At 44.5% G+C, this 16,988-nt stretch overlaps 1 protein-coding gene across 2 annotated transcripts in view; it reads left to right on the forward strand.

The window, feature by feature from the left end:
* Positions 1-16,988, forward strand: part of elp2 (elongator acetyltransferase complex subunit 2) — a 36,974-nt gene that overhangs the window by 14,021 nt on the left and 5,965 nt on the right. Inside the window, exons 11-18 of one of the 2 annotated variants that reach the window (XM_062529757.1) lie at positions 427-558; positions 1,014-1,163; positions 3,563-3,754; positions 4,450-4,519; positions 4,699-4,797; positions 6,874-6,931; positions 7,999-8,071; positions 14,642-14,846. In XM_062529757.1, the coding sequence (XP_062385741.1) occupies positions 427-558; positions 1,014-1,163; positions 3,563-3,754; positions 4,450-4,519; positions 4,699-4,797; positions 6,874-6,931; positions 7,999-8,071; positions 14,642-14,846 (979 nt within the window). Of the gene's footprint in view, positions 1-426; positions 559-1,009; positions 1,164-3,562; positions 3,755-4,449; positions 4,520-4,698; positions 4,798-6,873; positions 6,932-7,998; positions 8,072-14,641; positions 14,847-16,988 lie in introns of both variants that reach the window. The other variant, XM_062529756.1, reaches the window with a different exon arrangement.

The following is a 16,988-nucleotide window of genomic DNA, read 5'->3' on the forward strand; positions in this document are numbered from 1 at the left end:
TTCTCCCTCTCTCTCTCTCGCTATCTCTCTCTCTGTGTTCTCTCATCTCTCTCTTTCTGACTCTCTCGCTGCTACAGTACCTCTCTCCATCTCCCAACTCTTTTATCCCCATCATTATTGTGAGGCTAAACTTCACAGATCCCCAAGACTATTTTAGAACACTCTTTCTTTCTTTCTCTTTCTCTCTCTCTCTCTCTCTCTCTCTCTCTCTCTCTCTCTCTCTCTCTCTCTCTCTCTCTCTCAGTGCGCCCAGTCTGTTTTAATGACTGTGTCTCCTGCTGTGTTGTGTTGTTATTTGTGTGCCCTAATTGCCTGCTCTCTCTCTCTCTATCTCTCCCCCTTTCTATCTTTCTCTCTTCTCTTCTCTCTTCTCTCTTCTCTTCTCACTCTCTCTCTCTCTCTGTCTGTATTTCTGTGGCACCCCAGGTGCGGGTCGGCGAGGTCGGGGGGAACACCCTGGGCTTCTACGGCTGCCAGATGAGTCCGGACGGGTCCATGATTCTGGCACACGCCTTCCACGGAGCGCTCCACCTGTGGCATCGAGACGACAGCCAGGAGGTGTGCGCACACACACACACACACACACTCATGCACAAACACACACACACATACACACTCATGCACACACAAACACAAACACATGCACACGCACAGCAGTTGGTAGCAGTTGTGTTCATCATTAAATGTTGTGTGGTCATGTGTGTCGACTTGGTATGACGCAAATGCCTCAGTGTGTGTGTGTGTGTGTGTTATGATTTATATGCTGTTTTTCTATTATACATGTGTATGTTTGAGTTGGTTTATCTGTCCTTTTTCTGTGCCTGTATGTGTGGAGATGTCAGTGTTCATGTAATGCTCATTATTTGCTCTCCATTAGATGTTGTTTTGTGTTTTGTATCCTTTGATTCTGTGTGTATAAACATGTATAGTAGCCATACAGTATGTATGTACCTGTCTTAATGTGTGTGTGTGTGTGTGTGTGTGTGTGTGTGCCTGCCTCTGCCTGCCTGCAGGCCTTGTGGAGTCCAGCTGTGGTCATCTCGGGCCACTTTAACTCGGTGCAGGACCTGAGCTGGGAGCCGGAGGGGGAGTTTGTGCTGAGCGTAGGCTCTGACCAGACCACCCGACTCTTCACACCCTGGAGGAGGAGGGGCTGCACCCAGGTGACCCCCCCCCCCCCCCCCCCCCCCATCCCATATACATCCACACATTCTTACCAAAGATCGTTCATTACTGACGAGATAGAGCAACATAATGCATCTCTATGGAAGCAATTCCTGTCTGCTTAAAGAGACGTGTCGCAAAGTCGTCATAGTGGGATATCGATCTCTGTCAGATTGGCAAGCAGTTAAGTTCGAATGTAACGTCACTTTCTAGGTCTGCTTAGAGGGGGATTTCGCCCCCCCTCCCCTTTGCGAAAACAGAACGCGGATATGTTAGAACGTTTGCTCCTCTCGCTCTGCTTTAACCTTCTCTGTTCTTACTCACAGGCTAGATTCATACCTGCCAAAACACCCCCATATCAATTAGTGACATACTGATATTTCTCTGAGGAAACTGCTGGGCTTCTCTGTCTAACAAGATGGCCTTTTGTTGTGATGGTTGTTCTACATTAGGATTGCATTACACTGAATCTAATTGGGAAATGACTATGTGCATTAAGCAGATGTTGCGAAGGAGCGCACAGAAATTAAATGATTGGATATCCTCGCAATCTGTTATGTTGGCAGTGAGAGAGGATCGCTCTCTGTACAGTTTGTCAGATTACCATAAGGAAATGTGATAAAGAGTCCTTTAATTTGTCATACAATCAACGCCTGGAGATTTAGCTCCATCAGAACAAATGGACACTTGACGGGTCACGTCTTCATATCCACACACACAGACATATTGATCAGTGTTTGATTGATCATTGCTGCTGTATGAACTTTGTTAACACCGATACAGTAAACCGAAGTCTGATAGATCATTTTAATTGTTATAACTAACTGAACTAAAAAATCTATTTTAAAGAGAAACTATGTAGGATTGGCGATTTCATCTCCGGTTTCGTTTTCGCTTTTCGTTTTCGCTCGTTTTATGCTTGCATATTTCTCTTCAGAGCTTCCCCTACAGCTTTAGCGATGTATATTTATACATATATAGGCTATATATATATTTAGACATTGCAAGCGTGGTTCTTCCTGTTCCTTACCCGTCTCAGACTTCCAGATGTAAACAAGGAGCGATCGCCTCCTGCAGAAACTGGTTGCAATAGCGGATAGGGACACTGGGGCGGGAGAAAAGATTACTGTTTTCGATGAAACTGGTCAGTCAAGCAAAACAACGATTTCTAAGCGATTTTATGACTGTGAAAAAGTTGCATAGGGTCTCTTTAAAGGAGTTACGCGTCTTTGATGTTTGGGCTCTGTAAAGGTTCAAACCGTGGTTTGATCTAGCCAAGGAGCTTCTAATAGCATTGACATTGCAGCACCATTAACACAGCATTCATGTCATGGATATATTATCCACACAACCTTATTCCTTTCCACTCTATCTGTGATTTAATGATCACACTGGGTGCCCAGGAATCCGTAAACCTGAACGAAAAAGAAAACGATCCCCCCCCCCTTGATGGGCTAATATTATTCTTTCATTTGACGGCGTACATCACCCGAGCCGACGGAGACGAGTAGCGTCGCTTCGCCGCGTCTTCAGCTCCTCATTTTTACAATGCGGTCACACGTGGGCCTGAATTTTAAACAGGCTCTTCCCCCCCCTGACAGAAGTGGAGCGGGAAGAGAGGGTAGGGGGGGCGGTGAGGGGGGTGGGGGCGGTGAAAAATAGTTGGGGCTGCCACTTTGAGCGATCACTCGTTTCCTTAAGCCATCGTTTTCACGCAGGAAGACGTATAATAAGCAAACAGTAATTCGGATTGATCAAAGCACATTTGTCATGGTTAAAACACTTAGTGCATCCTCAGCACTTCAGTCGGGACAAATGGCTGAAATGATTGGATAGAAAGTTGTCTGCTCGTAATGGGGAGAAAGAACGCTTCTCAGCATCTTTGCCGGCAGAGTCGATAGTTGAGATGTTCAAGTGTCGTTTGCAGTGTTCGCACAGGGAAGTTGCCGCAAACTAGTGCCAGCTAATAATTAATGATTTGTAATGTTTTATCATTTTAATTAAATGTTAACGTCTTTCTATGAATAACTGTATTACATTATATATACATATTAACAATAATTTCTCTCTCTCTCTGTATCTCTCTCTGTATCTGTTTCTCTCTCAATCTCTCTCTCTCTATCTGTCTACCTATAATCTCACCTATCTCTGCACCTTATTCCTTATCTTTCTTTTTAATCTCTCTCTCTCTTAATCCTGCTTTCACTCATTCTACTCCACTTCTCACTCTCTTACCTCCACCATCTCTCTTTCTGTCTCTCTCTCTCTCTCTCACACACACACACACATGCTTTCTCTTGTTCATGCTCTCTCTTGTTTCACTCTTCCTCTCTTTCTCACCTCTCCACTCCTCTCCACCCACCCATCCATCCATGCCTCCCTCCATCACCCTTGGCAGCCCACCTGGCATGAGATCTGCAGGCCTCAGATCCACGGTTACGACATGCAGTGTCTGGCGCCCGTGGGCCGCTTCCAGTTCGTCACGGGCGCCGACGAGAAGGTGCTGCGCGTCTTCCGCGCCCCCCGCAACTTCGTGGAGAACTTTGCCAACATCTCCGCCACCCCCCTTGACCAGCTGCTGGCCTCCAACGTGAGTCCAGGAAGACACGTCGGGCGTTTGCATATCGCAAACATGCTGCCAGTCTAGCTAGGAGACATCTTTGTCCTTAGGCACTGTGCCATAATAGCAGGCGTTGGCCTGGCCATTTAAAGGAACACACTGACTTTTAGCTGTAGGCTAACTGCTCTAAGCCACTTCCAGTGAATTATGCTAAGCTAGGCTAATGGTATCAGACTGGGTCAATGCACGCACTGACCAGAGAAGATAGGTGTCTTCTTATCTAAGGGGTAGACAGCAGATCAGATCATTTCCCAAGAAGTTGGTAGATTTCTTTAACATTTGAAAATAGATAATTACTCTGCATGTAATGGTTTGTGTGTATGCATGTGTTGTGCCGCCATCAGTCATTTCAACTTTTGACACTTGCTTTGAATCACTAGCTGTGTGTGTGCGTGTGTGTGTGATGCTGAATGTCCGTTTTGACTCACATTATGAGTGTGCTGAAACATACCATACTCAGACCTTCCTCTTTCTTGAGATGGGTTGCTGTGCACTGTGGCGATTATGTGATTGATTGACAAATAATGGGACCTGGAGAGAGTTGTATTGTTGGGACGTTAAGAATGATTCTGGGCTGCATCAGGAGTGTTTCGATGAATGAATGGATGAATGAATGACTGCATGAATGCTCAACATGTTGTGTTACTTCCTATATGTGTGCTCAGGACACCGTCGACTTACCGGAGGGAGCAAGCACACCTGCACTAGGCCTGTCAAATAAAGCTGTCTTTCAAGGTGTGCACAGTTCATTGTTTCGGATGTCTACTCTACTCCATGTCTTCTCTTGGCTTGTCTCATAGGAAAAAATATACAGTATACTTTGCTTAGATTCAATCCATATAAATGCTTTAAGATTATTGTTCTTCTCAATTGAAGATGGTGTCTGTTCTTTTTTGTTTCTTGCATCCACACAGGTGACCTGATATCTCAGACTGGGAAACAGGGAGACGGAGATTACAACAGTGTATCAGACCAGTATAAAGAGACTCACTTCCAGCCCCGCACTCTCACAGGTAAGTAGGCCTCAGTGAAGCTACACACACATTCAACACAACCAACCACCTATTGAGTTATGGAAAGCCAGGGTTGTGCTTACTTTTAAAAGCAGCATATGCATTGTGTTATAATAACGTGTTATAATGTGTTATAACTCTAGGTGTGAATATTATGGTCCGCCCTCTTGTATCCACTTTATCTTCCGTTTATTCTGTTTACATTGCGGCTTTGTGCATTGTCAGTACGCTAACTAGAATATGCTAGAAACGTACAATACTGCCCCTCATCATGGATAAACTACATAATATATAACCGATTCAAAATAGATAAGTTTACTTTTATATGCGTTATGATATATGTCAAGCACTGTCAACCGTCACGTTAAAATTGATACAACGCAGCGTCGCCGGAAATAGGAAACCGTTTTCTGAATACTGAGGTGTCATGGCGACGCCCATTGTTGGCTAAGGAATATCGTGGATAGTCTTCCAGCATCACACAGAGTGCTCCAGGCCTCCACAACAGTCGGTTATATCAGTATCATGTATGTGACGCAAGTGCCTCGAAATCGGTCAAAAAGCAAGTATTACATCCCTGCCCTTAGAGTGCAGTAAAGCCTGCTTTTACATTCTTGCATGTCACACACACACACACACACACACACACACACACACACACACACAGAGACACACATACACTAGATTATATGTCTTTACAGCACCGGAGAGAGAACATACCCTTAGTGGCCTGCTGGTCATGTCTTTACGAGATCATGATGCCCCATTTTTATGACAACTAGCTATTAGTGGTTGGCTGCGGGGGCTGAACTGTACAGCCAGAGGATGAACAGATATACTGCAGACAAGTGTTATTAAGAGAGGGAGAGAGAGAGAAAGGGAGAGAGAGAGAGAGAGAGAGAGACTGATTAGGGACAGGTGTATTGCGGGAGGAGAGTGAGGATGGGCCCGTGTGGCTGGTGAGCCCCCAAGCTCCTTAGTCTGAAATCATAATTAGAGCGAGAGGGCTCTTGTGCAATTTTATGAGAAAAAAAGAGAAAGTTGGAAAATTAATGACGGGTGGGGTCAGCACAGGAGGCAGGAGAGGTGAACGTGGAACGAAGCGTGTCGTGTCTGTTTCACTTATTTTCCGTCTCTCTTTCCCCATCTTTGTCTGTATGTCTGTCTCCTTCTTTCGTTCTTTCTCTCACTCTCTCACCCCCCACCCTCCGCTCTGTCGTTTCTCTCTCTCTCTCTCTCTCTCTCTCTCTCTCTCTCTCTCTCTCTCTCTCTCTCTCTCTCTCTCTCTCTCTCTCTCTCTCTCTCTGTGCGGGGGTGAGGCCAGGACACAATTAGAGTAAAAGTCTGGGGAATCCGACACCAAATGGAATTGGGGAGTTTGAAGAGCAGGGGGAGGTGATGGTGTTGGGGTGGAGAGGGTTGGGGGGGGGGGGGGGGGGCGGAATGGGGCGGAGGGGCAGGTGTGTGTGTGTGTGTGTGTGTGTGTGTGTGTGTGTGTGTGTTGGGGGGGTGGGGGGGGTGCAGCCAGGGCCATTTCAGGACCTGTGCAAACGAGCCCGTCAGCCTGTTGCATAAGTGTCTGAGCACAGAGACGCCGGGCCCCCTCCAATGGGTTCTCCCCACCGGCCGGCAATCGGTGGTGCAACGCAGAGCGGCACGGTGCAGCTAAATCAGGTTTGCTGCCACCTATTTCAGAGCCAACAGACGCTGAAAATTGAGATAAAGGCCAGTTTTTTTTTCTGGGGGGGAATGGGCAGAATGGGCTTTTTTTAAAGAGAAAATTGGGTGAGGGATTTCTGCCGATGCGGAGTGGCTGGGAAGAGGACAGGGGCTGCCTGCTGAATTGGACTGAAGCGAGGTGTCTGGAGAGGCCGGCTATACGCGCGTAGCTTTTTATTGCATTTCTTTTATTTAGCCGATTTGTTTGTCTGTCTGCTCTCTCTCTGCCGGGCCTCAGTCTGACAGACTTTCTCAGCCACCAGTTGCTCTCAGCGTATTTGTTTGGGTGTTTGTATATGTATGTATGTATTTTTTTTTTTTATCTTTTTAAGTTTGTTTCATTGTTTGTATGCACAGCACCTCCGCCCGAGGACCATCTTCTCCAGAACACTCTATGGCCGGAGGTCCAGAAATTGTAAGTCCCCTCCACCACCTCCACCACCTCCACCATCTCCACCACCTCCACCACCTCCACCACCACACACCCTCACCCCTCTCATACTTGACTGGAAGTGCCACAGCACCATTGAGCTGCCTTCACATTTGCTGTCAACCCTCCACCCCCCCCTTCACCCCCCCCAGTTCCATGCTGTTTGTTCATATCATAGCCGAACGCTGGAATTATTTTTCATTCTTCTTGATGGAGGTGTCAAGGCGTCGAGTGCTTGTTCCGCCAAGCACCGCGTCCTTCACACAAAAAAAAAAGTCTGACATATTATCCTGACATTTACTCAAAAGTGCAGCCATTGTGTTGTTGATGGTTGCTGGCCGAGACGCCCGCTGAGAAATGTGTTTCTCAATAATACAGAAATCAATCTCAAGTAGGGCCCACTTTTATGTAACTTGTTTTATTTCTTTTTTCCCCCCGCTCAATCTCTAAGAGCCTTACCTCACCATATTTTGCATATAACTATGTGCTCCGGTAATGGCAATTTCAGCTCCAAAATGGCTGCCATTGTGAACTCCAGTAAATGACTTCTTCATACTTCTCAATTTTTTTTCTGCTGTTCACATGAATGAAGTTCAAAGCCCAGAGCACAATCAGAAGTTGTCATCATCAGACAGAGAGCCTTGAGTCCTTGTGTGTGTGTGTGTGTGTGTGTGTGTGTATAATGTGTTTGTTTATCCCCTTTATACACACACTTAATGGCTAATGAAGAGAAGTCGCTTGAGGGTCTGCCTAAAAGTCATACCTCTTGGAATTGGCCTTGTGTGTGAGTGTGTGTGTGTGTGCGTGCGCGTGCATGTGTGTTTTGTGTTTGTGTGTGTGTGAGCATGTTTTGTGGTTGGAAGCAGCTGCGTGGCAATTGAAGCATTGTTTGCTTGATTGATCTGATTGACAGCTCGTTTGCGTCTCGGCTGCCACAGCGAGGGTGAAGTTTGTCCTTTAGCTTGGTGGAACAGCATTGAGAGTGTCTAATTACTAACCCCCCCTCCTCCTCCTCTTCCTCCTCCTCCTCCTCCTCCTCTTCCTTCTCGCAGGTACGGCCACGGCTTCGAGCTCTTCTGTCTGGCGTCGGACGCGGCAAGGACACTCGTGGCTTCCGCCTGCAAGGTACCCGCCCGCCTGACAACGAGAACATCGCAGTCCGCCCTCCGCCACCGCTCATGCAGACCGCCGCACAGACACGACAAACCGCACAGCCGCACAGCTGACACCCAGTCTGACGACAACTAGACAAACACGAGACACCTGCGCTCACACACTCTCTCACACACACACACACACACACACACACACACCTGCTCGCACACACTCACTCCCTCCCTCTCTCTCTCTCTCTCTCAAATTCAAATTCAAATTCATTGTGCTTTATTGGCATGACTGTTGAGGTTACAATATTGCCAAAGCATTACAAGTAATAATAATAATAATAATAACAATAGCAATAATAATAATAATAATAATAATAATAATAATAATAAACAAAACTTAATAATAATAATAATAATAACAATAATAAACAAAACTTAACAGGTGACAATAATAGTAATTATAAGGGGGGGGGGAGAGGAGAAAAACAAAAAGACAAATAAATATAAAGAGAAAATAAAGATAAGAAAAATCAATAAACAAATGAAGGGGGTGAAATCACTGGCTTACGGTTGCATTTCGTCTTTCGTGACAGGCTAATACAAATTTTGCAGCTGTCAGTGTGATTTCTGGAATTTCACCTAGGAAATATTGAAGTTTGCCCTCATTATCTTTATTTAAAATGTCAGGGTGTGTGCCACTAACTTTGGTGAGGAAGGTTTCCCTGAGGTCTTTATAATATTGGCATTCGGTTAAAAAATGCAGCTCTGTTTCTATTTTACTATCCTGGCAGTGGTGGCACAGCCTGGCCTCTCTAGGTAACCACGTCTGTTTCCTTCTGCCTATTTCAATATTGAGGTTGTGCTCACTGAGTCTATACATTGTCAATATTTTGGATAGTTTTGTGTCATTGAGATTTTTTAGGTATGGGGCCAATTCATATTTGTGATTGATACTAAGGTAACAATCAAGTTTATGCTGGGTTTTCGTTATTTCTGTCCAATATGATATATATTTTTCTTTTTCTTTTTCTATGATACCATTTGGATGAATTTTATTTGCTAATTGTATGGAATCTTTTTTAGTTTTGGACATCGTCAAATTAATTGGAGTGAGATTGCTGTGCTTTATAATGAATTGATTTAGGGGACTCTTCTCTATATTTAATTCTGTGCTTTTTAGGGCTTTATAATGTATTGAGTTGGGGTCACTAAATTGTATGTGTTTCCAAAATTTTAGAATTCTTTTTTTAATTTTGATAATTAATGGGAACTGGCCCAGTTCAGCCCTGCAGCCATTATGCGGGGTATTTCTGTGGACTTTGAGAATCCTTTTACAGAAATCAGTGTGAAGGGCTTCGATTGGGTGTTTTTCCCAGTCTGCGAATTCATATTTTGAAAGTGGTCCCCATATTTCGCACCCATAGAGGGCAATAGGTTCGATGACTTGTTTGAAAATTTTCAACCATATTTTTATCGGAATATTGGCTTGAATTGACTTTTTGATAGCATATAAAGATCTTTGTGCTTTTTCTTTCAGGTTTTTTACTGCCAAATCAAATTTTCCTGTTGAGTTGATGGAGATTCCTAAATAAGTGTATTCTTGTGTTTGTTCGATTACTTCTTTGCCAATTGAAAAATTTATAATTTTGTTATTTTTGTTTTTTCTTTGGAACACTACAACTTTTGTCTTTTTCAAGTTAACCTTTAGTGACCAATTTTCCGCGAATTTTTCAAGAATATTCAGGCTATTTTGCAGGCTTACCTCATCTGGTGCTATAAGGACTAGGTCATCTGCATAGAGAAGACATTTTACCTCTGTGTCTAATAATTTTATACCAGGGTCTGTGGATTGTTGAATTTTGATGGCCAATTCATCAATGTATAAATTAAATAGCATTGGGCTAATTGCACAGCCTTGGCGGACACCACGGTGTTGGGGGAAAAAATCTGTTTGCATATTTCCAATCTTGACTGCACATTCGCTTGAGGAATACATTGACTTTATTACGTCATATGTTCGCCCACCGACCCCATAATCTAATAATTTGTAGAGGAGACCTTTGTGCCACACTGTATCAAAAGCTTTCTGGAAATCAACAAAGCAAGTGAATAATTTGGATTTGTCTTGTTTAACATGTTTATCAATTATAGTGTGTAATGTAAAAATGTGATCTGAGGTCCTATGGTTTGGGAGGAATCCAATTTGTGCTTTGTTTAGTATGTTGTGTTGATTGATAAAGTCTGTTAGTCTTGAATTTACTATGGAACAGAATAGTTTGCCTATGTTGCTGCAGATGCATATCCCTCTGTAGTTATTTGGATCTTGCCTGTCACCGCTCTTAAATATAGGTGAAATGAGACCCTTGCTCCATAAATCAGGAAAATGCCCTACATTAAGAATTAAATTGAAGAGTTTAAGAATGGCTCTTTGGAAGGTGGGGTCTGTGTTAATGATCATTTCATTCAGAATGTTGTCAAACCCACAGGCCTTTTTGGGATGTAGAGTTTTTATTTTTTCCTCCAGTTCTTTTTCAGTAATTGGCATATCTAAAGGGTTCTGATAGGGTTTTATAATTTGTTCCAATTTTTCCAATTTTTGAAGTATTTGCTTTTGGTGGTTATTTAAGGGGTTGTTTTTATACAGGGATTTGAAATGATCTGTCCATATATCTCCCTTTTGTATGGCTAACTCCTCTGAGTTTTTCGTTTGTAACGTTTTCCAGTGTTCCCAGAAATTATTGGAGTCAATTGATTCCTCTAATTCATGAATTTGTTTTGCCAGGAAACTAGATTTGTTAGTCTTAAGTTTATGTTTGTACTTTCTCAGTGATTCAGCATATTGTATTCGAATGACCTCATTGTTGGGTTGTCTGTGTTTTTGGTTTGATAATTTCCTTAAATCTTTCCGCAGTGTCTTACATTCTGTATCATACCAAGTTGGTTTCTTGTTTTTAGTTTTAGTTTTACCTTTATGGGATAGCAACCCAGAGGATTTGGCTATATGGTCAAATATTTTATTTAAATCAGCAACAGCATTGTTTACTCCTTCTTTGTCCATTGAATAGAGGTTGTTCAGAAACATACATATCATTGCATTTGAGTCGTCTTGTTTGATTGCTTTAATATATTGGTCTTTGCTATTATCAAACCATCTGTAGGTCTTACTCATCCTATGCATTATAGATGAATGAGAAAAGTTGGGCTGTTCATTAGTTCTGTTTAGATAGAGAGTAATCTGTGTATGGTCAGAAAATGGTGCCAAAGGATTTACTGTGAAAGCCCTTAAATTATTTTCATTAAGGTCTGTTATGAAGTAATCGACCGTACTGCATCCAAGGACTGAACTGTAAGTGTACTGTCCTAATGAGTCTCCTCTTAGTCTCCCGTTGACAATGTATAGACCCTGGCATTGACAGAGCTCTAACAAAGCCCTACCGTGAGTATTTATTGTTTTATCATAGTTGTTTCTGGTTAGATGAGTAGGAAAATGTATATTTTGTCCAATTATGAATTTGTCGCCAAGAGTATTTACTGTATCTAGGCCTTCGCCGGTTCTAGCATTTAGATCACCGCATATCATTACATGTCCAATCGATTGATAGTAGCTAATCTCGTTTCCTAGTTCTATATATGTGTTTTCGTCATAATATGGTGAGTCGGATGGAGGAATATAGATAGTACATAGAAACAGATCTTTTGGGGTGGTTATGATATTTTTTCCAATTTTCAGCCATGCATTATATTTACCCTTTCTAATTAACTCACAATTGATGTCAGCTTTGCTCCATATTAAAAGACCTCCTGAATCCCTACCCTGTTTAGTTGACTTTAATTTTATCGATGGAACTATTATTTCTCTGTAACCCGGTGGACAGCCAGTGATTTCACCCCCTCTGTACCAGGTCTCTTGCAGTATTATAATATCAATATCTTTAATTGCTTTTATAAATTCTGGATTTTGGCTTTTAAGACCGAAAAGAGCAGAGTTTAAACCCTGAATGTTCCAAGTGCTAATACGAAAAGACATTTTGATATCCAAACAAATCCTAAACATTGGTATAGCCTATAAACGCTGGAGAAAAAACATACAGGAATCATAATCAAAGAAACTTTTTTTTTTTTTTTTGTTTTTTTTTTGTTTTTTTTTTTTCCCCATTCCTTTTGTCCTCTTTCTTTCTTTTTTTTTTTTATTGAATTTGTATTGATTCGGCTGTAGTGAATCAATACATTTGCAAGAAGGGGGTGAAGATAGAAAGGAGGAAAATAATTAAATAGATACAAGTGTGTGTAGATTTGAGTGTGTATGGGTGTGTATGAGGGAGGTGTGTGTATGTGTGTTGTAGTATGTTTATTTGTATATCTATTATATTTACATATATATATATATGTATATACATATTTCTATTTATTTATTTATTCATTGTTGGGGGGAGGGGGGTTTATTCTTTTTTTTTTTTTTTTTTTTTTTATTATGCTGTACCCTACTGTGCAATACACTCCTCACCATACTCCAAACCTCTGCACTCAGCCAGGAAAATGAGACAATAGATACAGCTATCCACCATGACTAGCACCGTGCAGCACCGACCAGCCATAGCACTGTGTACAAAGGGAACCCGCCTAGACCTGACAAGTCCCAAAGTCATCCCTCAGTACGGCCCACATCCCCTCTAAACCCAGACTGGAAATTCTGAGACTAGCTCCAATAACACTTCCTTGGACAATGGTTGCCATATCACACTCCCAACTGCCATTACAGTGATTTGGGGAGACCATTTGGTGACCAACAGTGATCCACTGTGTCCCATCTGTCAAGGAATGCCTTGATTCCATTGGCAGTGCCTGGAAGCTTGTCTCGCTGATAATGCAAAATGGTATCTTTCAACCACATGCGTCCAGTTCAAGTGCATGGTTGGGAAACCCCGTCCATCACTGTGGGGAGGAGCAATATTGGCCAGACCAAACAACAACCTCTAAACCCGCCAGAACCAGACAGGCCCCCTTCACCTCACATACCATACCAGCAAGTGTGTCAGCCCCCGCCACAATGAACTACTGTACCCACATGTTCATATCCGCAACAGAGCACCAAGATAATAGAGTAGGCTCGAGGTCCCCGCACAGCAGAATACATAACAATATTAGTGATAGATAGGTACCACTGAATTGAGATTGTAGTGGTAGATATTTTGGAGTAGGACTGGAAAGCTTGTGTGTGTGTGTGTGTGTGTGTGTGTGTCTCTCTCTCTCTCTCTCTCTCTCTCTCTCTCTCTTTCTCTGACTCTCTCTCCCTTTTTCTCTCTCTCTCTCTCACTTTCTGTAACGCACGCACACACACAAAGATATTAAAATCCCTCCCTCTCATTCACTCTCTCTTACTCACTCACTCACTCGAACACACACACACACACACACACACACACACTGATTCCTCTCTGTCGCTACTCTCACACAAACACAAACACACACACACACACACACACATTCTCACATTCTTATGAACACACTGTGAAATTCCAGCGTGTGCTAGCGGATGCCGGTGTAATTAATTCATCTGGCGGGCGGCTGGTGCTGGTGGTGGCCGCGGCGGTGGGCTCTGTGTCAGCGCACCTGTCTCACACGCCAGCGCCGAGTGTTTCATTAGCTGCTGACCGGGCCGATCGGCCGCGCTCCCCAAAGGTCAACTAGGCAATAAGTGACACCATCTACCCTCCAGATCTCCCTTCTCCCTGCCCACCCCACGGTCCCCTCTCTCTCTCTCTCTCTCTCTCTCTCTCTCTTGCTGCCTCTCTCTCTCTCACTCCCTCTCTCTCGTTCTCTCTCTCTCCCTCTCCCTCACTCCCTCTCCCCCCCCCACTCTCTCTCTCTCCCTCTCTTCTTCCTCAGAGTCTCTTCTTTAATTAAGCATTTTGCAGTTCGGTCTCTGGTGAGCGGGTCCTTTGCTGTGGGGTCATGTCCTTATGTGAAAGAAGAGAGAAGAAAACTAAAAGACAAACATACCCAGTGCAGTGTGGCCATATTGGGCACATACAACACATTGCTGTGGATGGGTTTCTACCGCAGAGCAGGGATGGGAGCCCAGGTCAGTCCAGGCGTCCAGGGCTAGACCAGTTGCTGACCAGTCATGACCGATGAGGGAGGGGGAGAGGGAGCTGTGTTAGAAGCAAGATTTAGGTTAATCAATTCAAAAGCTTTTTTTTTCTCTGGTGACATGTATACCCCATCACGGTTGAATTTATGCTAACAGGAATTTAGAGAGGTTGCAAACACTTTAAATATTGTTTGGTTTTGTGTCATTTCCATAAAATCATCATTTTAAACATGAATATTTCTATGAATCATCCTCATCTAGTGCGTGGCCCAAACATTATGCTGGAGATGATATGCCTTATCAATTTTATATGCCCATATCTTTCTTTTTGCTATCCATCTTCTTCTTTCCTCTTTTCTCCTCTATCCTTTTCCTTTTCCTCCATCTCTCTCACTCCTCTCTCTCTCCTCTTCTGCCCTCTATCCTTTTCCTTTTCTTCCATCCCTCTCTCCCTCCTCTCTCTCTCCTCTTCTTCTCCTCCCCCTCTCCTCTCCCCAGGCCTCTAAGGCGGAGCACGCGGCCATCCTGCTCTGGAGCGCCACCTGCTGGCGTCAGCTGCAGTCGCTGCCGTGCCACAGCCTCACCGTCACGCAGATGGCCTTCTCCCCGGACTCGCGCCTCCTGCTCGCCGTCTCGCGCGACCGCACCTGGTCGCTGTGGCGACGCGAGGAGCGGGACCCCGCCTCGGCCCCCGACAGCCCAGGTAGAGACGCGCTCGGCTTTTTTTGACGCTCACCTAGACGTCGCCTTTGACAAGAACGAGGCAAACAAACATGGCCCCTTCTCAAGCTCTCTCCTCGATCCTCGGTCCTCCAGCTCGTTCCCCCACTGATCTATAAAGAACACTGGATAGACTATCCCATGGTTGCCTACCCGTCATTCTTTTATAGATCAGTGGGAATGAGCCGGAGGACGAAGGAAGGAAGGGAGGATAGCTAAAAAGATGAATGAGAAGAGCCCTATGTCTTCTTTTTTCCACACCCTGTTCTTTCAGATGGCCATTAAGGCATTATTGGGACGTAAAGTGGGAGTGTTCTTTGTTATTGTCCAAGCTGTGGGCTATTCTGTTTCTCTATTGTCCCGCCCCTCCCGCCCCTCCCTCCCACCCTCCCACCCTCCCACTGCTCGGCTGCATAGAAAGTGTCCAATTCCCACTCCAGATGAGCAGAGGTAAATCACTTGTGACACTAACTAGCCAGAGGTTGTGGACATCTTGCTCTCGCTTTCTCTCTCGCTCTCTCTCCCTCTTTTCTCTCTCTCTTCCCTCTCTCTCTCTATCTCTCTATCTCTCTCTCTTTGTTAACCCCCCTCCTTTTTTATGTCTTTCTCTTTCTCTCTGCCTCTCCTGCTATTCCCCCTCACCATCTTTCACACTCACTCTGCTGTCACATTCTCCATCTCTCCTTTTATTTCCTTCTATTCTTCTCTGCGCTCTCTCGCTCTCTTTCTCTCTGCTGGAAGGTGGGATCTGCAGTCTGTTCTAGTTCAGGCCTATATTACTCACAGCCACTTGGGTGTGTGTGTGTGTGTGTGTGTGTGTGTGTGTGTGTGTGTGTGTGTGTGTGTGTGTGTGTGTCTGTGTGTGTCTGTGTGTGTCTGTGTGTGTCTGTGTGTGTGTGTGTGTGTGTGTGTGTGTAGAGCAGTGTCAGAGTCCAGAGCCCATCACACAGCCCCCTCCCCTCACCTCACTAAACGCTGCCTGGTCGTGTCAGCCACCAAGAAATCTCTATTCAGGAGACGAGCCCTAGCCTCCATGTCTTTCCTCTTCTCTCTCTGTCTCTCTCTGTCTCTCTCTCTGTCTCTCTCTCTCTCTGTCTCTTTCTCACAGTCTCTCTGTCTCTCTCTCACAGTCTCTCCATCTCTCCCTCTCTTTCTCAATCTGTCTGTGTCTTCCACACTATTTTTGGTACCCCTCTTTCTCTCCCACTTTCCCTTTCTCTGTCTGCCTCTCTTGCCACAATTCTCTTTCCCTCTCTCTTTCTCTTTCTCTTTGTGAGTGAGACTACCTGGCCCCTCTGACTGTCTCTCTCTCTCTCTCTCTCTCTCTCTCTCTCTCTCTCTCTCTCTCTCTCTCTCTCTCTCTCTCCCTCTCTGGTGGAGTGAGACTGACCCTCACCTCTGTCTGTCTGGTGCTGGCCGAGTGTGACGACGGTGTCTCCTGACACGGCCGGCTTGAGGTGTGACATTAGAGCCACTAACCACACAACCACAACCCAGTGCCATTTAACCACACCACTGTCTCCGAGAGCAAGAGAGAGGGAGAGAGAGAGAGAAAGGGAAGGAGGGAGGGAGGGAGAGAGAAGGAGAGAGAAAGGAAACATAGAGGAAGTATAGGGAGAGATGTGGTGGGCACAGAGTTAAAGGTAAAGTCTGTTATTCTAATCTAATGTACTTTATCAGATTCAGCTAACGTCTCCTCGCAGCTCTTGAGCTGTTTATTCGATGTGTGTGCTCAAAACAACTCTGGTATTCCCACGATGAAATCCTGACTCTCTAAATCAGACGCACAAAGTGGCTCAGACCGAGTAGTTATAAACTTTTCCGGCCAATCAGCAACTTTGCCTCATATCAGGAGCAGTGAATGTATGGGTGTCGGCGAAGGACTGTTGAGTTTAAATATGAACAATGGCGAAGAATCAGGCCTGCTTCTTTAAAGGGCAGTGCTGTGTGTGTGTGTGTGTGTGTGTGTGTGTGTGTGTGTGTGTGTGTGTGTGTGTGTGTGTGTGTGTGTGTGTGTGTGTGTGTGTGTGTGTGTGTGTGTGTGTGTGTGTGTGTGTGTGTGTGTGTGTGTGTGTGTGTGTGTGTGTGTGTGTGTGTGTGTGTGTGTGTGTGTGTGTGTGTGTGT

Source organism: Sardina pilchardus, chromosome 24, assembly GCF_963854185.1.
Source record: "Sardina pilchardus chromosome 24, fSarPil1.1, whole genome shotgun sequence".
NCBI classification, from domain to species: domain Eukaryota; kingdom Metazoa; phylum Chordata; class Actinopteri; order Clupeiformes; family Clupeidae; genus Sardina; species Sardina pilchardus.